General features: G+C 53.9%; 1 protein-coding gene across 14 annotated transcripts in view; it reads right to left on the reverse strand.

Annotated features, from left to right (window-relative positions):
• The window catches only part of DAB2IP (DAB2 interacting protein), a 191,962-nt gene that overhangs the window by 16,047 nt on the left and 151,543 nt on the right, over positions 1-24,372 (reverse strand). For all 14 annotated transcript variants that reach the window (XM_053563822.1, XM_053563837.1, XM_053563817.1 and 11 more), the window contains 7 exons: positions 10,039-10,192; positions 8,134-8,232; positions 6,797-7,351; positions 5,148-5,292; positions 4,908-5,052; positions 2,284-2,520; positions 419-620 (listed from right to left, as the gene is read on the reverse strand). In XM_053563822.1, coding sequence (XP_053419797.1) covers positions 419-620; positions 2,284-2,520; positions 4,908-5,052; positions 5,148-5,292; positions 6,797-7,351; positions 8,134-8,232; positions 10,039-10,192 — 1,537 coding nt within the window. The remainder of the gene's footprint in view (positions 1-418; positions 621-2,283; positions 2,521-4,907; positions 5,053-5,147; positions 5,293-6,796; positions 7,352-8,133; positions 8,233-10,038; positions 10,193-24,372) is intronic.

Here is a 24,372-nt window from a genome sequence, read left to right on the forward strand (position 1 = left end):
TCAAGGGTGATTCTAGAAAAGTTTCCAATTTCCTGCCTGACAAGTACAGGTCCAGGGTTCTGACTCATCTTTCTTAAGTGCGGCTTCAAACTCTGACCCGGTTTCTCACATGGTCTCAGGCAGGGAGCACACCCATACATGCGGCACTCACCCACGTAAGGCTGAGTACACCAGGCACAGCCCACGCCCCAGTCCCCAAAGTGGGGCTGCCACGGCAGGTGCTGGTGAGTGGATGTGGCACTTGCCTACGGAAAAAAAATGGAGCCCATAGATCGCTGGTGTGTGCTGACAGGATCTGGGCTATTGATGAAGTCACACAAGTGAACACTCTGCCTCATGGTTACTCTGGAAGGAGGAACACTGTGAACTCTATGGTGGCCTTTGGCCCCACCCTCTGCCCCACAGTGGTGACAGGCACCTGCTCCAGCTGGCTGATGGCCTCCCAGAGCAGCGAGTGTAGGCTGGAGAGCTCGCGGCCCAGGTCAATGTAGCCTTCGAAGCCAGCGGTGTTGGAGATGGTCTCGGGGTTGGAGATCTCCAGCAGGAAGCGCTGCATGTTGGTCCACTCATGCTCCAGGAACTGGTTCATGAAGGACATGTATTCCTCCTTGCTGCCAAACCTGAAAAGAGGGGCAGATGGGGTGAGCACCCATGGCAAGGCAGGACCCGCCAGGAGCTCCCCTCCACAGGTGTGCCCAGTCCTCAGCTCCCACCCACCGCATCCACTATGGCCAACTCCCACCATGCTCTCTCCCCAACTCAGCTGAACCTGCACTGACCCAGGTCACCAGGATCCTCCTTCCTCACCGCCAAGTCCAATGACCATTTTTTGAACCTTTCATCTCAGGACCTGGATGTTGTGTTCCCCATCCTCTGCCTGTCACAGTGTCCTCCTGCTCTGCCTCCAAGCTTCAGTGCCCAGGTACCCAGATGACTCTCAAATCCATGCTCAGCTCAGGCCTCTGCTGAGCTTTCAGACGAGTATGTCCACAGGTAGCTCCCCCTGTGAGTCCTTCCTACTCAGCCTGGCCAAGTCTGAAGTCATTGCTGTCACCCATGCCCTTCTCCTGAGCTCTTTACCCTAAGGGGAGACCCTACCATCTGCCCAGTTCATGCCCATCCCCTGAACTCTTATCCTAAGGGGAGACCTCACCAACTGTCCAGATACCCAAGCCAGAGCCCCCCTTCTTCCTTATTACCAAACACCAAGACCTCCTGACTTTACCTTCTGACCACCTGGACCTCATCCCTTGCAGCCACTGTACCCTGAACCACCTCTTCCCCATTTTCCACCATTTTTGTCAGAACCACAACTGTGTCCTCCTCCCTGATCTCCTGGCTGCCATAGTACTCCCTCTAACCCCCCTGCCCACTGCTGTTGAGCCAATTTTTCCAGGATCCAGAACAGAGGTCTATCCTCTTTCTTGATTAACACCCTTCAGTGGCTCCCACTGCCCTGTCTGGCCTTCAGGTCTCCTCACCTGCTTCTTCTGCCTGGTACTAGATGGCACAGCCACAGCCCTGCTGGCATGCCCAGCTTCTGCTCCCTGTCTTTGTTGAGACAATGCATCCTGACATGGAGCTGGGGGTCTGTGTCACCTTACAGGCCTCCCTGTCTGCTCTCCCAACAAGCTCAGGGCCCTCCTAAGAGACTGGTATACACCTGTCACTGCTCTGCTGCTTATTCAACACATGTCCCCAGCTAAAGTGCTGACCTCCTCTAGGGCTGGGATCAGGGCTGATTCATCCCTTGTGCCACCAGAACCCATCACAGAAATGGCCCCGCAATGGGGCACAAGCCACTCTCTGAGAACACACACAGATGAGGTGACCTGGCCCTTGCTCTTCCACCTGCTCACTCTAAGATCGCAACTGAAAATATCAGAAGTGCTTTATAAGACAAGACATCCTGACAGCACTAAGCCAGGACTGTATGAAACGATCTGAGTACCCAACCACAGGGGATGAATTAAGGCATATGGGCCACTCCCCCTTGGAGGAATATTAGTCATTCATTTCAAAATAGGGTGTATTAGTGTCCAGGGATATGGGAGAATCCTTACAATAATATATTACTTCAAAAAAGCGGAAGAAAGAGTCTTATTTTCACACCTCTAAAAATTAGAAAACGTACCAAAATGACACATACTTTTAGTAGGAAGACAAGGAGTGGAGATCTTATTCTGACAAAAGGGGAGGAGAACAATGGGGGATGGCAAGGCGAGCAGCCTCCCCAGGGACTCCAGGCATGCCCAACTCTGCCGGTGGGAAGGAGGTACTCACTTGGCAAAGTTGGCCAAGTTCTGGGTAACCTTGGCAATGAGGGTGAGGGTGCGGGCAGTGCGGTCATCAGGGTACTCCTGCAGCAGGTTGAAGAGCGAGGGTGACATGATGGCCGGGCAGAGGAAGCGCAGGAAGAGGGAAGCGCTGATTAGCCGCTCGCTGATGTCTGGCCGGCCACGGCTGCTGCATTCCTGCCGCCATGAGGCGAACACCTCTTTCAGCTCCCGGGGGAAGACACTATACAGGGACAGATGAGGGGCTTAGGACAGGAGGGTGTACAGTGGGGACTTGACTCTGGGTCCGACAGAATCCCATGTCCCAACCCCAGCTCTGCCCCAAAACTCAGCACAGGACTGGCCAGTGTGCTGGGGCAGAGGAGCAGCAGGAGACCCAGGCTTCTGCCAGGGTGGCAGGCTCTCAGCAACGGGGTGAGTGGGCAGGCTCTCTGAATCAGGTGGAATCCCTGGCAAGGGCCAGTGCTGAACCGCCTCTCCCCATCTCCCCCATTGCTGGATTCATGCTCAGACCCAAACATCAGGGGCAAGGGAAGTGAGGAGAACACAACAGGAACAGCCTACTATTTCCTGGGTTTCCACTGTTGGTTTTTGAAACTCACTCTTTCTGCTTGAGTAATGTCAAAGGAATCCAAGGTTTCCTGTAGAGCTCAAAATGACCAAGAAGACAGGAACACCCTTGATCACAGGGAGAAAAGATAGCTCTCCATCTCTAGATGGGGAAGGAAAAGGAGCTGGCCCTAAAACACAGGGCTCCTGGCTCCACTGGGCATCCTAGTCTGCCACGGTTGGGCCCTATATGACCGACCTTTGTATGGCTCTCCTGTCCCTTTACCTTAATACAAGTGCCTCCCACACTGGGGCAGCTGTGGCCCCAGTGCCCCCTGAAGCATCTATATTGCTGACTCTGTCACCATCTCAGCCCAGTATGATCTGACCAAGACCCTGGCCCTCCTGGGCTTCGATTTCCTCTCCCTCATACTAGGCCAGGCTCATGAAGCCATCTTAATGTTTTCTCCAAGCCCAACAGCTGATTCCCCAGGATCTCAGCAATGAACGCTGGCTGAACTAGCAAAGGCATGCCTGGAAGGGAAGTGAGGGTGGCCTCATAGGGCCTAGCACAGGACTGGGAGGGGGCAAGCGCTGAGTGGGGACATCTATCGATGGCCTTGTCCAGAACAGAGGTGCCTCTGATAAATGCCAGAAAGAGGAAATGGAAAATCATCCACAGCTTTGTTTTCCCTGTGTCCCACACCCAGCACTCCCACCTCAAACAGGGAGGTGGAGGGTAAAAGCATAGCCTGGATGGCGTGGGAAGTGGGAGGGGTCCGGGCCCCTGGGGTGTGGAAAGTTGTATATTTGCGACCCAGCCTGCTGGCCCCAGACAAGCACCTAACTCAGCCCAGGGCTGAGGGACCTGGGCAGGTAGATCATGACACTCCTGGCCTCAGGTGCTTCCCTCTGCCCCCTTTCCCAGGATGGCTCTTTACCTAGTAGGCCTGCCTCTGCCTGTCTTCTAGGGAATAGCAAACACTTCCCTGGCACTCCCATGTGCCCAGGCCTGCCTGAGCTGGAGTATCTGCCTGTCCCCAAGTGTCCCCAGCATGGGCAGGACAGAGATTCAGACACAGACCCACAGATACAACCCATCCTGAAGGGACCAGGGCTTCAACAGAGGAAACCCGGATGGGCGAGGTGACACTATCTGGTGACCTGAAGGAGCTCCACAGAGGGAGTCAGGTATAAGGCTCAGAGCAGGAAGGGCAAGAGTGTGCGCAGGTCCAAGTGTGGGTGAGAGAGGCGGAACCTACAAGGGAGCAAGGCATGGCTTTGGAGCATGCAGGGAGATGGTGTCAAGAGGGGCTGTGGGCAGAGGCTTAGAAGGGCAGGGGACATAAGCCTTGAGCTGGAGTGTGACACAGTCTAAAACCTGGGCAGCTCCTCCAGTGTGAAAACAAACATACTGCCAGACAGTCCCACAGGCCACCAGAGCATGAGGCTGTACTTAGCACCAGCCTGGCCATCACCCGTGTACCTCAGGAGCAAGCAGGTGGCTGAAGTCAGCCTTGATTCCAGCCCTGACTGCATTCCTCTGTGAGTGGCTATTCCTGCACACCCTGTTCCTCTCGGGGGCCGCAGCTGCCTGCAGACCCTGCCTTCCCTACCATCCTGTCCTCCCTTCTCTTTGTTCTCTAGTCCCAATGAGAAGCCTACCCAGTGCTCAGGCACCAAAAGATGCCCCAGCTGGGCATGATCACCAGGGACAGGTGCGGTTAAGCCATCCACCTGGCCCAAGCAGGTGCCCAATCAGGGCCTAGTCCAGTCTGCTCAGGCTACAGCACCTACACCAGCACCCTGGGCAGGGTACTCACTCATCAGCATGCACAGACCGCCCTGCCCAGGTTGCTTATACTATGGCACCATAAAAATCATGGCCTATGGATATTCTGAGCACTCCTCTATATCACAGAGTCCAAAATGGACCAGGTTGGGCAACTGGCAATTCAGTAAGCCTCAGTGGGGTGGCACACTAATGCTGGCCTGCAGTGGGCACCCTGACACGGAGGGATCAGTAAGAGGATGGCGAGTGTTGCAGAGGCTTGCACTGACCAGTAGGAGTTGATGATCTTGCAGAAGGCGAGTTCACAGCACATCTTGAGGTTGCCTTGGTGCTCAGGGAGGTCAGCAGCTGAACACTTGCTGGGGTCCACTTCGCAGTTCTCATCTGACTCGTACAGTGCTTTGATAAACTCACCTGTGCCGGGTAGGCAGGAAGGGAGGTTGAAGAGCTGGTGGGGACTGTCCCGCCCTCTTGCCCACCCACCAGCTGGCACCTCCCTACCTCCTTACCTAGGGCATCCTGTAGATACTTTTGGCCCACCAGCTTGAGGTACTCTTCGATGGCCTTGGTGGCCAGCGTGTTCTCCCGGAAGATAAGGTGTTCATTGTCCCCACAGCGGTCCACCTCAGACATCATCAGGTCTGTCAGAAAGTCCTGGGGATGTGGGAAGTGAGATCAGGACCCAAGCTGGCTGGTAGGGAGGGCCCCAGCATTCCAGACCTAGTCAGAGGAGAAGCCTCAGCTTCTCTAGGCTGCTCCAGCATCCCGAGAGGAAAAGAGTACCCACCCCAGGGGACTGCTGAGGAGTATAGGCAGGGCAGGGAGGAGCCTAAAGCTGTTAATATCAGAGCCAGGTCTAAGGACAGGAGAGGCAGGCTTACCGAAAGCATGCCACCAGGAGTCACAAGCCTCCCAGAATCCCAGGCCAGGTGGATCAAATCTCTATTCCACTCTGACCAGACCTGGGTGGGTGACCACAGCAAAACTTGCCACCTCCACCTCTCTAATCAGTGCCAGGGAGGACAGGCAGGGTACAAATAGCCACCAGCATGTACCTATGACTATGGTTGGGCTCCCATACCAGACATAGCATGACCCCACAATAAAGGATAAGAGAAGCACAGAGGTCCTGTGCCCTGAAAGGCAGACAGCCACCATGTCCAAATGGGGAAACAAAGCAGGGCCTGATGTCCACTTGACAGGGGGAGACTGAGACACACTGTCTGTTTGGCAATCCCAGCCCTCCCCAACCCCCCACACACCCCTGTGCCGTGGAAGACCCAGCAGAGGAGCCTGAACCCACACTTCCCCACGACCATGTAGCACCCACCCAGATGTTGACTCCCTCCCTCTGGAGCCCCTGCGTAGCACCCACCCAGATGTTGACTCCCTCCCTCTGGAGCCCCTGCGTCCTTGTGCTCACAGCTAACCTGTGACTTGGGAGAGGGTGACAGGGCAGAGGCCACCCAGCACAGAGCCTGCCAGATGCCCAATGTGGGCAAGAGGTTGCTGATGCCCTGGAAACTCCTTTCTCCAATGTGCATGATGTTGAAATAGAGATTAGACCCAGGAAGCTGGGCTGGCCAATGGAGGCACAGGAGGCCCAGGGAATGCTGTCAGCTTTCCTACCCTATAGATAAGCTCTAGAGGCCTTCTCTGAACACACCGAAGCAGAGTAAGAATCACCTCTCCCCTACGTTCCCACAACTCCTGCAGGATGAGGAGAAACCAAGGCACAGAAAAGGAATGACTCATCCAAGGCTACATCACCACCTAGGGCCACATATGGCCTAAGTCTCTGGCTTCCCAGGCTCCATTTCTCCTCCAGCTGTGGATGGGGCGAGGGAAGAAGCTATTCCCAAGTGTTCTGGAGAGGGAGAGCCCCATGCTTGGCACCCAGCAACATGAGTTACTTTCTATCCCTCCACAAAAGGCTGCCCCCACCCTACAGAGGGCCTGCCGGGGTTGGCTGGAGTCCTTGTTTCCATCTCCCTCCTCGGCCAGCACGTCAGACAGAACTCTGCTTCCCAGATCAGCCCAGCCCTTGGGGCCAGGTCCTGGGAGACCAGACAGTTCAAGCCTCTGTCACCTCCCCGCTTCCCCCCTCCCAAGGGGCCACGGTTGTCCTCCATTTCTTTTCGTAGAGGCCCACACACACCTTCACCTTGCCCGTGCTCTGCAGGATGTGCACCAGGGCAGACGCCATCTCCTCCTTGGTCTTAGCGCTAAGGATGGGCTCAAGGGCAGCACACAGCCCCAGGTAGTGGTTGGTGATATGCTCAGCAAACTCCTTGTACATCTCCATGGGCAGGATGGTGATGGTCTGGTAGCGCGCCTTGATGCGGATCATGGGCCCAGGGCCCTTGCCACCCTTGGGGTTGGGCGTCACTACCGGGTACCACTTCTCCACGAACTGCCGCCCAGCGACTGAGGCAGCGGGCAGGCTGACCAGGCCCAGGTAACTGTTACGCTCCTTCTTCTTCTTCTTGTCAGTCTCCCGGTACAGGTGGACGGTGACCGTGCGCAGTGGTGGCAGGTTGTGGAACTCAAAGTGCTCGCCCCAGAAGACATTGTCCGTCTTAAGCTTGCCTGTGGTGCGGGCGTAGAGCACATCGTCCAGGCACAGCTCACACAGGTACTTCTTTTTGGCAGGCAGGTCCTTGGCCTCGATCACCCACAGCTTCAGGATGTGCTCCACACGCCGGCTGTTGTCCTACATGTGCACAGAGGGCCTGTGTGGTCAGCTGGGGGTACCAGCTGCCCCTCAGCCAGCCCAGAGCCCAGAAGAGTCCTGAGATCTGGGCACTGGTGGTGCTAAAGGTGGCGGGGGCTGGGGAGGAGGCATCCAGGCCTAGAGCAACCACAGGGCAGGTCTGGTAGGCACCAGCTCACTGAGCTTGGGCTATCAACTTATCTAAGCCTCAGCTTGCATAGGAAAATACATCTCATGAAGTGAGAGACTGGGTAAAGAGGTCATACGATGCTTGGCACATTGCAGGTTATGGAGCTGTTATCAGCCCTTCCTTAACCTGCTGGCCTGCGATATAACTTAAGAGGTTTCCTCACCGACCAGGACTCACCTCAGGTCCTCAATTCAGCTTGGGAAATGGACACAGAGGGAGAGATAAGACCTGATGGGAGGAGCTCAGGGACAGCAGGAACACAGAGGGCACCAACTTGGGCCAGAGGAGGGGACGACATCTATGCAGGGATGGGATGGGTGAACAGGAATCAGGTGTGGGGAAGCAGGGACAAAGGTTCCAGGTAGGATCCCAAGGGTCCAGTGCTCATTTCCCCAGCCCAGCCTATTCTCCTAGATGCGAGAACAGACACACACAGCCCCTGTCTCAGGCTGGCCAACTCAAATTCCTTGCATAGCCCAGCAATACTACCCACTCAGGCTCCATCCCAGCCCATTCCAAGGAGATCCTTCCTGCTTCCTCACACTGGAGTCTAAAATCTCCAATACTTTGGCACTGGGGAGTACAGGCCTACCTTGTTGGGGTGAACAGCTCGCCGCAGGTTCTCCATCCACTTATCCCGCTCCGCTGCAGACCGGCAGGAAAAGCACTTGCTTCCTGATGATGTTGTCACCTATGGGAGGCAGGCAGGACAGTGTTACCAGAGAAGGGACCACAGCAAGGCTGGATAACAGTATAAGATGTCTGAGGTTCAGGGGACTTTTACCACAGGTGTGCACCACAGCCTTGGGAAGGAGGCAGGATATGACCCCTACGTGTCCTATTTTGCAGGTGGTATACTGAGACATACTGTCCTAGAGCAAGACAGTAGCAGAAGAGTGGCCCAGTCCTGCACCAGCTGGCACCTGGTCCTGGTACCTTACTTCTGCCTCAGCATCCTTTGTCCAAATAGGAAAGTGCTTTCCAACTCTAACCGCCCTCTCCCTGAGATGGGAGGAGGGAAGGAATTAGGCCCATGCCCAGGTCAAGGGATGATGCTTAACCCAAGCACAGCTTCCCTAGAGGCAGACCCACAGGTGCCAACCAACAGTGACAACAAAAGCCTAATATTTTTTGTATCAGCCTGGAGAAATGAGAATTGGGCTGTCTGGGTATGCCAGGCCCTGAGGTCCTCCTCCTCTGGGTATGCCAGGCCCTGAGGTCCTCCTCATCTGAGCTGGGTGGGAGACCTTAAGTCTCCCACCCAGCTCAGATGTCCCCTCTAGGCAAGGGAGGCTGCCCCAGGCTACTCCTTCCCTATGTTCCCACTGCCTCTGCACCCATCAAGAGCTCTCCAGGGGAAAGCAGACTTCTCACTCAGCCTTCCAGAGCCTGCATGGTCTGTAGCACCCCTTGTTGTGAATAACTGGATAATCACTATCTTCAGCCCATCCCAGGCAAAGAAGTCAGAGCCCAGATCAACACCAGCTAGGCTAGAAATTTTTTCCTTTTTTTTTTTGAGACAGAGTCTCACTCTGTTGTGTACTCTGGCTAGAACACAGTGGCGTAATCATAGATTACTATGATCTCAAATTTCTGGGCTCAAGCAATCCTCCTACCTCAGCCTCCTGAGTAGCTGGGATACAGGCACCTGCCGCCACACCCAGTTAATTTTTATACTTTTTGTAGAGACCGGGTCTTGCTCTTGCTCAGGCTGGTATGAGCCACCATGCCTGGCATAGACCAGGAATCTTGAACGGGAAACAGCAACCAGTGGGCACAAGGTGTCAAATGCCAGCCATTGCTCTGTTCTGGGAGTACTAGGAGGTTGTCACACTAGTCCCCAAATGGCTGCTTATTACCAGGCTCTTTTTTCTACCACAGAGCTCCCCTAATTATGCATAATTGCTGGGGGTGGAAATCTTCCCAAGAACCAAAGGAAAAAGACAGTGCAAATAACTGGAGAAGCAATTAGCAACCCCAGAACACCTGCAGGAACAGCAATGCTGGTACTGGCTTGTCATATGACCTCCAACACCTTCCTTGGATTCCCCATTTGCTCTGAGGGACTGGACAGGAAATCTTAGGTAACAATCCTACCCTGGGTGGGTTATAGGCTTTCTGCTCTCAAATCCTGGGTCAAAAGAATAGTGGAGCAGGATAGGTTTGGGCTCTTATGCAAAAGAAGAAACAGACCCAGAAAAGGGAGGACTTTCCATTATACCAGACTACATCTGAGGGTGAGCAGGTTCACATGGCATCTGGGGCTTAAGCAATTTGACACAGGCTTTTAAAAAACTCACTTTTACTCACTGGGCCACCAGCAGCTTCCCTTGCTATAGCTTGGAGAACAGATGCTGGCCCATTTCTGAAGCGCCCAGAGAGCAGGAATGACACCTCCCAACCCCTAGCTCCACCTGGTCTCTTAGGAGCCAAAAGCTACAAGCAGGTTATCTAGCTGCTGCCCAAAGAGCTGCCCCTGCTCTGTGGGGGAACCCACCTCGAAGCAGTAGTCCTGGCCCAGGATGCTGCTGTGCACCGGCTTGATGACCACCTCCTCCTCCATGCTGAGGTCCAGCGCCTCTACTGCACTGCTGGGGCTGAGAAGGGACTCGTGGGAGCGAGACTCCTTCAGCCTTGGCATCAGATGGGACCTGGGGGTGGGCAGTGAGCACGTCAGGCTTAGCCCATCCACCCGACTCCCTTCCCTGGAAGCAGTCACTCCTCTCCATGTTCCCTCTTTATAAGACCAGAGACAAGCCAGTCTCCTGTCCCCACCCCAGGAATCCAGGTGAGGGGCTCTGACTCTGAGGAAGCAAGGACTGGAGGACCAAGTGGCCACTCAGGGGTTCAAATGTGCACTAGACCCTGCGGCAGGGTCCAGGCTATCTCCTGAGCTTCCCTGGAGACCCATAAGAAAGCCCACTTGAGTGAGACAGCCACCTGAGGCATCTGCCACCTTCCCTCCCTCCTGCCCTGGTCCCTGCCCAAGACTGAAACAGTCACTCTGGTCCAACATTTATCCAGTACGCCCCTGCTGACAAACTGTCCTGTGTGACCAGCCCCACATAAGGCAGAAGAGTCACAGAGACCCTGCTGCTCCCACCATATGGAATGAGGATAGCTCAGAGCAGAAGTCTCTACACAGGACCTGAAACACAGAGGCTTGGTCAGGGTCTATGTCCACAGGCACAAAGAGCAGAGGCAGTGGAAGTCACCTGGTACCCACATGGAGATTGCACGTGGGCTGGCTCCCACAGACCTGGCCCTAGGCCACGACTCAGCCTCAGTTTCCTCAGCACCTCACATGGAAAATACGGCAGACAACATCTGCTCCAGTGTTTGGTAAAGTCCCCTTCAGAGAGGCAAGTGTCTCTCTCTAGAGCCAAGAGCACAGAGCTGTGCCTAACTGGAGTCCCCTCCCACACTGGGACAGAGGGAAAGTCTAATGACCTGCTGGGCCTGCTAAAACCACCTCTAGAGGGGAAGCTTGGCAGCCTTGCTTCTGCTGTGCGCTTGGCCCAAACCCCTGGGGCTGGTGAGGAACCTCCCCTGGCTTAGCCTACATGGGCCTCCTTCTCCCAACACCCTCTGCCTTCTGGTTCCTGGCCTCCAATAGTCCAAGGGCTGCTTCCACCTTTCCCTCCCTGCCTTAGGCCATGCTGAGACGTGGGCCCTGACCTCAAGAGACTCACAGCCTAGCATGAGTCACCAAACTGTTCCCCACTGGGCACAACTCTATATACCCATTCCTGTGACTGCCTCTGGAGCTGAGACCCACTCCACGTAATTCAGGAATCCAGAGATGAGCTGGAAGGGACTCACACACTGGCAGAGGCCACCCTTCCATAACTCCATGGAAATAGCCCTCTGTGAGTATGAGGCCTCCCCTGACATGGAGTCCTATGCCAGACACTACAAGGCGTCAGAGTTGAAGGGGCACCCCAGCCCTTGGACACCCACCCAGCCTTCCCCCATTGTCTCTCTTTACCCAGCACAAAGCTGGCCTCTCAGAGTTGGAGGGAATGGTAGAGCCCAGCAAAAGCATGAGACATGCTACAGCCAGTTACAGCCCTCCCAGACTACCGCAGACTCCCACGTGGAGCTTCTCAGTGTGGCCCCTGACCACAGACACGCACAGTTGGCATTCCTCTGCTCCTCCAGGGTTCTCGGTGGCCCACCAAGCCATGCTGGTAGGTAAAAGAACAGCTTTTTCCCGTGACAGTCCAAGGCCCAGCCTACCCCTGTCACCCTGACCTATGCCATGGGTGGGTCTGTCTTCCCCTTGGCTGAGGTTCCAGCTGGGCTACCACCTGCCAGGGAAGACGCCAGGAATCTCTCCCAGACAGAGCTTCATACCTCAGTGGAAGAGATGCCTGCCCTCAGACACTGGGGAGATCATCCCATCTAATAGAAGTTGGGATCCATAGGCTCCTGGACCTGATGTCTGAGACCCAAAACACAGACCATAGGCTGGGACAGGGCTGCTTTCCAGCCTAGCCTGAAGAGCTCTAACAGGTAAGGATGCTGGGAGCCAGGAAGTACAAAGAGAAGAACTGGTGATCTGGGGCTGCCTCTTGCCTGAGGTGCCTGGCCAGTGCAAGGAAAGGGAGGCACAATGGAGTGGGTCTGCCCACATAAACCCAAGGGGACCTTGTGCTCAACAGGCCCAGATCAAACCCCCAAACAGCCAGACTCTGGAGCCTGTGGCTGCAGAATCTTCCCCTTCCTTCCCCACCACCCTCACAAGCATGCTCCAGCTGGCCCTGGCAACCCTGGGAAGGGTCCTGGCAGAACAGAGGGCGGTGGGGAACTTTAGGGCCCTTAAGACACCTACACTGGGCTGGCCCACCCAGCTGTAGCTGGGCAATCTTGACCTTCCCCACGTCTCTGAGGGCTTCTCCATGAGGGGGGACATGGAGCAGAGGCAGCCCCAAAGCCCCGGCTCACAGGCAAGAAGAGGAATGTGGCAGGGCAGGGTCTGGGGAAGCCTGAATAGCTCCCGCGAGGTCTCCCAGGTTGCCCCTGGAGATGGGCCTGGACTCTCTGACTCAGGCCACATGTGCATTGCCTTCCTGACCAGCCTGGAGGCTACCTGCTACTTCCCACTCACCAGGCCATGACACACTGCCCTTTGTCCTCACCCCATCTGGACCTGAGGGTGATGGTCTGCTGCAACCCTGCCAAAATATGCCCATCGTGTTGGTTGATAAGATGATGAGGCCTCAGCAAAGTAAAATGGCAGGGAGGCAGACAGTCGCCAAAGACTGCCCAGGCTCAAGGGAGCAGTGAGTGGGGCCAGCCTCCCTAGCTGGGAAGCTCCGGTGGAAGGAAATGAACAGGGATTGCTCTTCTGCCTTGCTCCTGTTCCACTCCCAGGAGACGGGTGCTTGTAGGCACCCATCACCACTCAGCATAGGGTGGGCATCACCCAATCATTTGTATATCTCTTATCTTTTTTCTTTTGACTCTATCACCAGGGCTAGGGTACAATGGCATCATCATAGCTCACTGCAACCTCCAACTCCTGGACTTAAGTGATCCTCTTGCCTCAGTAGCTGAGACTAATGTGTCCTCCATCATGACCAGCTAATTTTTTTTATTTTTAGTAGAGACAAGATCTTGCTCTTGCTCAGGCCGTTCCTCAACTCCTCAGCCTTGGCCTTGCAAACTGCTACGATTACAGGTGTGAGCCACCATGCACAACCACTTTTTCCATTTTAACAGCATACACACCTACCAGGAGTATTCATCTACTCATTTTATGGAGAGATAAGACTGGCTCAGAGTGGAGCAGTTACTTCATCTTATAGGACAAGGACCCAAGTCAGTCTGCAAGCTCTGCCCAAAGCTGCCTGTTTGAGGGGAACCTGGTGCTCCTGTATATAGGGCCTCTGATATCTGCTGGCCCCAGGCCCTTTTCTGCTGCCCGAGGCTAGGGTGGTAGAGAAAGCAGCCCAACTGTATCCCTTTCCCAGTGCCCAGATCAGTCTCATGACGGCTCCCCTCTGACTTCCTGTGGTCTATGGAGACGAGAGCCCTGGCCTCCTCAGCAAGGTGGCACCAAAGAGGGCCAAAGGCCTTTGCCTGAGGGCTCTACATCTGCTGATCACTTCCATGGCCCAGGTCTGAGCTACTTCTCACAACAACCTTGCAGGGACCCTGTGTGATGCCACTGGGCTCAGAGAAGCTGGATTGCATATCTACAACAGAACCAGGTCTCAAACCAGGGCTATGGAGTACACTCTGGGCCATCCTCACCAGACAGAGCTGGCTTACCCTGGGCTGTGTGCCACATAAGTATCACACATGTCCCCCAGCACAATCTCCACCAGCCTGAGAAGCAGATGCTGGCCTCACCCTCACTTTGCAGGGGAGAAACTGAAGCCTGCTCAGAAAGGGCAAGTGATGTGTCCCAGTGTCCCTTCTTTCTTCTAGTGTCACTCCCACACCCAAATCCCTTGGATCCATTTCCTTATCTGAAAAAGAAGGAAGGATTCTTGCCTCTGATAGAAGACAGCGAGCATACCCTGAAGTGGTGGGAAAACAGGATCTGCAGGGGAAGCATCTCTTAGGCCTTTGAAGGAGCTGTGGGCTTCCTTTCAAGGCCATATGGGACTCAGCTCCAGCACTGGAACTCAGCACTTTGGGCTACCAGCTGGGGTCCGTCTGTCTGCCCCACCTTACAGGCCCACCCCCTTAGGGCCCTGCCTACTGGGCTCCTCCCCAGGGATGACAAGTCTCTCAGGCAGGCCTCCAGGTACATGCTGTCCCCTCTGCCCAGGCGACCCTTTCCATTTGTCCTATCCAACCTTCAACACCCAGTATCCTGCTCCTTCTTCCATGAAGCCTTCCTGGATACCCTGAGCAGACAGTGACATTCACCAGACTGGGTTGGAAAGGTCACAGGACTGTCTCCATACCAGGCAAGGGACTCCTACTAGGTCTGGCTCAGCTCCAGGATTTAGAACCTTATAGTTCCTGGACCAAGGACCCAAAACCCCAGCAGCCAAGATCAGCTAAGCCAGGTGAGGGTAAGAAGTCAGCTGGGGTAGGAACAGTTCTCCCTGAGCCTGTAAACTGGGTGACATGGTCGTTTCCTTGGAGAGGGGACAAAGAGGTCCCAAAGATGGACTGTCAGGGCAGCAGCTTGTTCAAGGCCAATTCCCAAGAACAGCACCCTGAGGTTCACCCCAGAATCTGAGAAATGCCCCTGCCCTTGCTTTGTCCAAGTATGGGGAGCTCTCTCCATCTCTCAAGGTTAGGGGGCTTATCCTACACTCCACTGCATCCTGCCCTACCCCAGCCCTCTCTGAGGCCCTTCCAAACATAGATTCTTTATGCCCAGGGACTAGAGGCCCTGAATGTCCTGCTTCCCACCAATCTGGGCCTTTACCTATACCCTCCATCACACAGAAGCCTCATACCTCTAGGGAGGGCATGGAGCCATGATTCTCATGGATAGCCAAGAACCTAAGTAGAGAGAAATGGCCAGGACTCCACTGGGGAATTAGTGTCCCCGGGCTTTCTCCTGTCCACAGCATTCCCCACTGGACGTGCCCCTCTACCTAGAACATCTCTCCTGTTCCTCCTCTCTCCTCACAGCCTGTAGGACAATGAAGTTCCTGTAGCCTCAACCTGGTGTCAAGCCCTCACTTAAGTGCCACACACACTACACTCTGCCAAGTGAGTTGGACTCTCCTCCCCAGCTGCTCCTGACCAAGTCACAAACTTCCAGGGGCCTATGTCCCGCCATTTCTCAGGCACATTCTACCTTTCCCCCCACTTCTCTGTGGAATAAAGCCCTTTCTTTTCAGTTTTCACAGCCTAGCTGTCCCTGTGTTCCAGCAGAGGCCACAATGCTGTCCCCGCTCTCTCCGGACAGACAGCACACACTGTGCCACCCAGTGCCACAATAGCCCACGTATCTCACTTGTCATGACAACCCTGTCAGGACTATACCTCCGAAAGTTGAGGTGACTTGTCCCAGATCATGCAAGTAGCAAGTGGCCGAATGAGATCTGAATCCAGTTCAGTGGCATCCAAAATTAACCACACTAGCACAAACCACAGTTTCTGCCTGGTCTTTCAATCACCCCAGAAGTGGCCCACAGCAGCAGTGCAGGGACAGGTCCACGGCCCATTAACCTACTCGCTGGGACCCACTCATTCCAGGCAAGGAAGAAGAGCCTTCCTTGGGACTGCTGCGATGGGGTGGGCACGGGCAGAGCTGCTGTGGAAGAGTCAGGCCCCAATGGCAGCTCAATGTGAGGGCCTGGAGCAGAACAACAGGGACATTGTCCTGAGTCCTGGGGCACACAGCCTTATCTGATAGCCTTCCAGTCAACCCACGAGCAGTTTGCGCTGATCGCTTTTTTTACTCTTAAAAGGTTAGTGACACAGAAGTTCAGTAAATTCTCTGTTATTTCAAGGTGGGGGGAAGGGATCCAAAAACAAAACTTACAATAATTAAAAAACCTACTTGAATCAGTGTTAACCTGGCTTATTGTACCCTCAATGAATCCCCAACAATAAAAAAAAAAAAAGGAAAAAAAAAAAATAAAAAACCTACTTGACTGGGCGGCTCCTGTGGCTCAGTGAGTAAGGCGCCAGCCCCATATACCGAGGGTGGTGGGTTCAAACCCAGCCCCGGCTGAACTGCAACCAAAAAATAGCTGGGCGTTGTGGCGGGCGCCTGTAGTCCCAGCTACTTGGGAGGCTGAGGCAAGAGAATCGCTTAAGCCCAGGAGTTGGAGATTGCTGTGAGCTGTGTGATGCCATGGCACTCTACCGAGGGCCATAAAGTGAGACTCTGTCTCAAAAAAATAAAAAAATAAAAAACCTACTTGACAAAGTGAGCATGTTCTCAGCTATGGGTGCAGTGAATTAAGAGTAGGGTTGTGTAGCTGGGAAAGTTAGTGGTTGAAAGTCACCCTCCAAATCTCAAAGGCACAGGGGTCCCTAAGGGCACAGCTGAGAGCAGGAAGCCAATTCTAATTCGGTCACAGTTGTCCCAAATGGGCCATGCTTGTCTGGTCTTAGAGAGTAGACTCCTTATCTCTGGAAGGGTGCAAGCAGGAGTTGGGAGACCCCGGGGAGCCATGCTACAGAAGGCCTGCCTGATTGCTATGGGCTGTGGGCTAACAGCCAGGTGGTACATCCCATCAGGCAACGGAGTGAGCTTCTGGAGTACACACACACACACACACACACACACACACACACACACACGCGCGCGCACACAGGGAGGATGCACATGAGTACATGAAATGCCACTGCAGCGGGGGAGATGCAAGGACTACAGAGGGCCTAGTATCTTTTAGTGCTCAACTAAAAGAGAAAAATTAGTCTCTACTCCTTATGAAACACACAACCTTTAGTACCTTAACTCAAGTACTCAACTCTCTAGGCCTCAGTTTCCTCATCTGTGTGTAGGGATAATGGCACACCTCCACAGGATTGCTCTGAGAATCAAATGAGATGGTGAGATGCTCAGGGGAGCAGGGGTAGGTGCCAGCAACTGCCACCAGTTACTGGTGCCTTTTCTTACCTCTTGTCTGTCTGTTCCCCCACCTCACTGCCAGGCCCCATGTCAGGAGCTGGGGATACAGCTGTGAACAACACTTATGAACAATGTACACAGGCTACCCGGACAGGTTACTGTTTTGACACTTGGAGTGATCAGATATGGACTTCCCAGGCTGTTCCCTTCCCCTGATGACTGAAATTCCTTACTTTCTATAGATCTCAGTTTTCTCCATCTACAAAATGGACACTGACCACATCTGCCCCAACATTTTGGGATGCCTCAAATTTTTTAAAGAAGCCCTTAATTTTCCCAGAGTGAAATAAAATGAGAAGAGAATATGCCTGGGGGGTGGGCAGCAGAACTTTGGCGCCTCTGTCCATGATGCCCAAGCACAGCAGTCCCTAGCTCAGTCTTCAGCCCCCAGGCTTGTGTGGCCCCGTGGCATTGCCCACTGGCCTGGAATGGGGAGAAATCCTAGACAAGGTTTAGTCTCACAGAGCTGGTGCCCACCTGAAGGCTAGAGCAACCTGCTGATTCTGAAATCAGAATCTTGGCCCTGATTAGGTCAGAACATGCCACTCATACCTCTGCCTGACAGGGGGCTGTGCTGGAACTCTCTGCCCACCTTGGAAGGAGACAAGTCTGGACACAGTCATGGAGCAGAGCATGATGAGGGTGTTGATCTGCTGGGAATCGGTGGCAGCACAGAAATGGGGTGGCACTCCATCTGAGACATTCAGCAGAATCATTTCTCCCCAAGCCCAGCCTGGCTCTGTTGGCCCGGGAACCCCCTGCTGGGAAGACCAACACACACTCCCGGCCCAGCTGGACTCCCAGGGGGAGGAGGAGAATGCAGCTGCCTGATGGCCCCCAGGGCCCTAGGGAGACACAATCTGTCCTAAAAAGGCAGGGAGGTCAGCTCCACTGCCTGGGAAGCCCTCCAGGGATGACAGGGGCTAGAGACATGGTCCATCTCAGGCTAGGATATCCTCAGGCCAAGGCCAGCAGATTCCTAGCAGAATCACCAGGAACCAGTGTGATGCTCCCAAATATACACTCAAGCCGGGGGCTGGGGAGGCAGCAAGGCCCTTGGCCTCCTGCCCTTGCCCAGGAATCTGTTTTCCCCCCTCATCCCACAGGGCTAAGCTGGCAAAGAAAAGGGTCCATACCCTGACAACAAAACAGGAGGACAGGGAAGCTTATTGGCTGCTCTGGGTAGAATGCAGCCCAAGGCCTGGCCCCCTGTGGTGCCCAATATAGGCTAACTAAAAGAATGATGCTGTGGTAGCCTGAACCCAACAGCTATCACTAAGCACTTACTGTGTGCCTGGCTACATGACTGATGCTCATGCAGTCCACACATCACCTCATGGCACAAAAGGCAGCATGCCCCCAGGGGAAAGGGTAAGAATTCAAAGTCAGCTCTGCTGAGCCCTGGCTCACAGAGCGACCTTTCCCAAACATGCTTCCAGTTAACCCAAAATGTTCCATGAAGGAAGCTTTAGAACATACTCTATTTTGCTCAAGTGGAAACTGAGGCTCAGAGAGAAGGAGTGGCTTGTCCAGGACACACTGTCCAGAAGTGAAATTGGGGTCCTAATGGCCTGGCCACCCTCCATTGGATAGTCCTGGCACCTACCTGCTCGGGCAGGTCTGCAGGGTAGACATTCAGTCAGCCTAACACCCCAGCAAGGGCCCTACCTTTAATCTGCCGGGGACCTTGGGCCTAGCTCTTCATTCCCTGGACCCAGAGCCTAAACAAGTTTTCTTCCTTCTCTAAATGCTATTGAGTTACTTCAGAAAAACTCGCAAAACCCCCATGTCAACACCCTTATGACATAAGGGACCAAATACTTTCACTGTCACTAACTATTACTAACATACTATACTAACACTGCCAACACTACTGCTAGAAGGCTTGGAGAGTCCAGGGCGCAAGTGGGTGCTGGTGCTGAGTCCCCAATGGGGAGGCAGCCTTCAGCAGCCCCACCAGACCCTACCCTGCCCTTCCCACTGTAACTGCACAGGCCTAATGGAGTTTTCAAAAAAATACTTGAGAACACATTTACCTTTCCACATCTCGTTTCTTTTTTGGTAAAGAGAGGAGGGGAGTGCAGAGACAGAAGAAACAAAAATCTTTCCATCTAATACCCCAAGTCATTCTGCAGCCTGAATAATTTCAGATTTTTAATCAATAGCTGTCAGACTTGTCAAATTACTTTGGGGACCGCAAAGCAGTTTTTAAACATTCATAAACCTCCGTAGAATAGCGAAGTGCCCTGAATGTTAAAAGAAGAGAATCTAAGGAACTCTGATTGACTAGGACGAGATGTGGGCAAATCGAAAGTGAGCCAGGGCTTCTGAGCAGGAACAAGCATGAACAGCTCTCTAGCTCCTCCCTGGTTTCTAGAAAAATCCGCGAGGTTTGGCCTGGCTGCCAAACAGGTTAGAAAGGGTGACAGCTCCTCCTCCCCTCAGCCCAGGACTCTAGTACAGCACCCAGCACCTGCATCCTTGCATGGCCACGGCAGCTGGGGTGCTCCCAGGCTCGCTCTTCTAAAGCGCATGCGCTATCCCACTGCGCCCCTCCCCCCACTTCACTGAGACCGCTCAAAGAATGTTTCAAGACCAGGGCTGAGGTCTTCCCCATTTGAGCTCAGTTTGTGCCTCTTCTGTCTCAAACGTGAACACATTCAGGTATCCCCTTGGTCTGACCGATCACACGGAGCACGGGACTGGTTTCCCCACTCCCATTAGGGCCCATAAATACTCAAGCAGGAATTGGTAATGAAACGAAACAATGAATGAGCTGATAACTCAAGTATTTTCCCTTCTCCACAGTGGCTTCCCTTCTGGCTTATCTAATCCCTTCCAGTTCTCCACCTCCAGGAAGTCCTCTTTGGCTTATTCCAGCCCCTCCACAGAACATGGGGACAGAGGCAGCATCTTCTCTCATTCTATCTCCTTCACCCAAGATCTGGATGTTGTGCCATGTGGCCTCCTGGGATTGCTTGAGCTGCTCACATTAGGGTGGCGGGGTGATCTAAGACTATCTTTCTCCCCTGCCCCTGGGAACCAGGCCCTGCCTCAACCAAGGACCAGCCACCTGTTGGCACAGTCCCGGGTCCTGGCACTATCCTGGCCAAATATGGTAAGGAGATGTCCCTCCTTAAAAACACATACACAAACAAAACTCTATGACTTTAGTCAAATTAATTAACCTCTGTGCCTCAGTTTTCTCATCTGTAAAATAGAAATGGCATCACCTTTGGCCATGGGGGTCGACTGACTGAGCTATCCACCCACGGCCTCCCATGGTCAGCCCTGCTGCCCCCTGCCCGGCCCAGACTGTGCTGAGACTCAGACTTTCCCTGGGCATTCTGTCCCTTCCTATATTCCCCTCCCCCAGCACTTCACTTGCTTCTGGCTCCTCCCTGGGCCCAGGACGTTTCCAAGATCCCGGTACAGAGGCAGCTTTTCCCTGCCTGTCTCCACAGCTGAGCTCTCAAAAAGCCTCTATGCCAACTGACCCCAGACCGCCTGCCATCTTAAGCCGAGCACTCAAGGACCACCACTGAAGAAGAGATGGACACAAACTGGGACTCTAGACTCCAGTCCTGATGCTCCCTTCCAGCCATCATGTGGGATGGAGGGGCGTGGTGGCTACACAAGGCCTCCTCCTTCTTAACAGCCTGACGTCAGAGAGACAAAGCAGCAAAGACATGAAGGGAAGGAGTGCCGTACTGGGCCAGGGAGCATAGTCCACAGACAGGCCTCTCCCGCACCTCCTATCCGAGCTGCCCTCAATTCCCACCAGAGCTTGCTGAGATTCGCTTATGCCACCTCACTCCCACTCCTAGGCTGAGTTAATCCAGCCACCCATATACAGTTACTTAGTACTTCCAGTATGCCAGCCTGGAGAGGCTGTGGGTCTAGATACCCCAGCTGCCCCTTCCTCCCAAATCTGAGGTCTGAGAGTCCCTATGGGGCATCAGAGCTGCTGCTTCTCAGACTAACTAGCCGGGGACAGCCGGGAGTGTTCAACATCAGCACAACTGCAGGAGAGGGTGGCTGCCAACAAGCCATGGGCTCCTAGACCACTGGCATAGACAGAAACAGAGAGAAGCAACATCAAAGAAAACTAGGCGTGTAGCTGCCAAGGTCCTCCTGCTCCTAGTGACCATGCACCAAAGCCGTCTGTGGCTCTCAAGTACCACACCACAGCTAGCCCACACACCTGGGAAGTGCATGTGGCAGGCCCTGGCTATGCGTTTTGCAGACCTCATACCTCTGACTCTTACACAGCTAACTCCAGTCAGGAAAAACTGAGGTTCAGAGACCTCAAGGGGCTACCTCAAGGCCAGGCTTTAGAGACTACCCTTCTCTTCCACATTTCACACCGGCTCGCTCTAGGCTAAGCCAGCGGCGTCTGTCATTTCCTACCTGGCCCAAGCATTTCCAACTAAGAAAGTGCGTACTTAAAATCCAGCTTCCAAGCTTCTAACCCAGCCCTGCTAGCCCTGCTCAGCCCCAGCGAGCTCATCCCACCTGGCTGCCCACCTCCACTCAGGGTGCAGTTGAGCCTTCCTTACACTCTATGCCTAGCTCCAAGGCTGTCACCACCTCCACAAAGCCTTCCCAGCAGAACTGACAACTCCCTCCAGGGCTTGCCCCTAAGCGCCACCCCACACAAATGGAGGCGAACACACAAGTGGTGGCTCAGAGAGATCAAGTAGCTTGCCCAGGGTCACAGTTCACAGGCACGAGGGTGGGGTAGGACACCTAGCGTCTAGGTTTCACCTAGAAATTCTTTCACCAAACCACAAAAATTGTGTGATCGAACACACCAACTTCTAAGTAACCACAGGAGCCCTAGATCACCAGAACCAGGTTGAGCCCTGCCTTTGTCACCTCCTGGGTGACCCTGTCTGGAACATGATGAGAAGGACCCCTTGCTGGTAGGCAGTCTCATCTGTCCCCCACCAATGGGCATTAAGACTTGGCTGTAATAAGCCAAATCCTTTGATTCTTCAGACATGAGATACTCCCCCAGTGAAGACTCTGCCACGCCAAGGTGACTGGGCTTCTGATAACTGTTTCAAGTATTTAAGCTGGAGCCAAAATACACTCCTGGCCCACTCTCAGCCTTCCAAGTCTACCACCCTCCCAACCCCATGACTCCAACTGAGGGAGCGGACACAGGAAGGGAGGAGAAACAAAGTCTTGCTGCGTCCCTCAAGCCCTAGCATAGCCGCACCCAGGAGCCCAGGGCTGGGCAACTCAGCGCAAAGGCCAAGCTCTTTGGCTCAGAAAACTTCTCAGCAGTTCCTAGCATTTCCCTGTTCTCAGTGGAGCACCCAGAAGCCACTGGCGCCTGTGGAAAGGAGCGACTGACACAGGGTTTCCTCTCACTTTAAAAACTAAAAACAGTAACAGCATTCTTCTTGGTTTCCCACTTTTTGGCAGGACTGTCCCAGTGAATTATATCTACCTTCTGGGCTGGGGGCAGATGTCTGTCTGTACAGAGGGGCAGAGAGCCCCCATTCTATCCAGGGAACCAGGGTCCCTACCAGGATCCTACACCTGTGACAGCCACTCTGCCAGTGCCCATGGCTGCCCATCTCATTCAGATCTCCCTAGACCTGAGGCTGCCTCATTCTTTCCCTCTTCCCCAACCTCCCTTGTTCCAACGTCCACTAGGGCCACTCACCATCCCTCGGCACAGCTACCACCTCACCACTCAACAGGCCGGGGGGAACCCCAGGGCCAGCCAGGCCGCCCCCCCCCCCCCCCCCCCCGCGAACTGGCCCAGCCAGGCTAGCCACTCTCTGCTCCTAGACATACCACCCCAGCCCAGTCCACTGGGACTAATCATGGCTAGTTAAACAAAGGCTGTGGTCCAACTCTCCAACTCTCTGTAATGTGCTTTTAAAGGGCCAGTGGCCCACTTGGGCCTGCTGGATACTTAAAGGCACAGATCCCTTTTTCTGTAGGGGAAACTAGAAAGCAAAAAGACAGAAAACAAAACCCTAAAAGTCATGATCAGATCAGAAGCCTTGGATTCTGAAGGATGATTTTTTAAATATATAATGAATAATAGAAAAAAATCTAAATTCCACCTGAAGGTCTCAAAGAACCCCAAAATGAAAACAAAGAGGTAAAATCTCAAGAGGAAGAGCAGGAATGAAAACTCACTCTGTGCCAGGGACAGCACTCAGCACTTTACAGCAGTGCCTTATTCTTCACAACTCCACAGACAGGTATTGTGACTGCAGGGTCTCAGCAGCTCCCCGGGGTTTCACAGCAGGTTGGCAGGACAGCTGGGCCATGGCCCATGTCAGGTCCAGCAAAGTCCCATCATTTCCCCCACCTGCTCCTGCTCCAGAAACCCAACTTTGCCCAACCTGACCCCTGTCCCACTGCCCCAGCATCTTTCCTTCATGAGGAAAAGAGAAGGGGGTGAGGAGGAGTCATGTGGCACAGGTGGCAGCCTGCAGGGTTTGGGGGCACTGCCCACTCAGGACCTTGGTCCCTTCCCAAACAGGCTGCATAGCGAGAGGAGGTGAGGGGAACTGAGGCAGGAGGGGACAACCATCCTTCCAAGTCCAGGGCTCAGGCAAGCCGGCCAAGGACCCCTCATGATCCACAGGAATGGAGACTCTCTTGGGGCCCTAAGGTTCCCAGGGTCAGTAGGGCCTGCTGGAATAGGAGTGGGAAAGGGATGAAAGAGGGAGAGACTTGACTGTCTGCTTGGTCTAAGGAGCCCTCTGAGAAAGGTGGGCCTTCCAAGCATCTGGAGTGGCCAGGCATGCAGCAGGGGCTGTGTGACTCTCCTCTATCAGAACAGCCAAAGCCAGATGGAGTTCTCAGGCCTAACCCTGAAGAGGCTATGGTCATTTAATGATGTGGTATCCTCATTCTGTTTCTACAGAGCCTAGAAGTCAAATCAGTTTGAGGATGATGGTCAAGAGCACATGCTCTGAAGCCAGACTTGAGTTTAAATCTGGATTGTGCCATTTGCAATCTGTGGTCTTAGACAAGTCACGTTACGTCTCTGCGTCTCCCTCAGTTTCCTCTGTGAAATGAGCACAATAATAATAGTATTTCCCTCATAACATTTTTGGGAGGATAAAGAACAAAGCCTGGCTCTGAATGAGCACCCAACAAACACCAGCCTTCTGCTGGGCTGAAGGAGGCTGCCCCAGGATATAGCAGGAGGCACCAAATAGGAAACTACCTTCCGGGGTAGTGACCTGGGCAAGTCATTTCTTTCTCTGGGTTGCAGTTTCTTTCTGTTAAAAGACC

Source organism: Nycticebus coucang, chromosome 2 (assembly GCF_027406575.1).
Source record: "Nycticebus coucang isolate mNycCou1 chromosome 2, mNycCou1.pri, whole genome shotgun sequence".
NCBI lineage: Eukaryota > Metazoa > Chordata > Mammalia > Primates > Lorisidae > Nycticebus > Nycticebus coucang.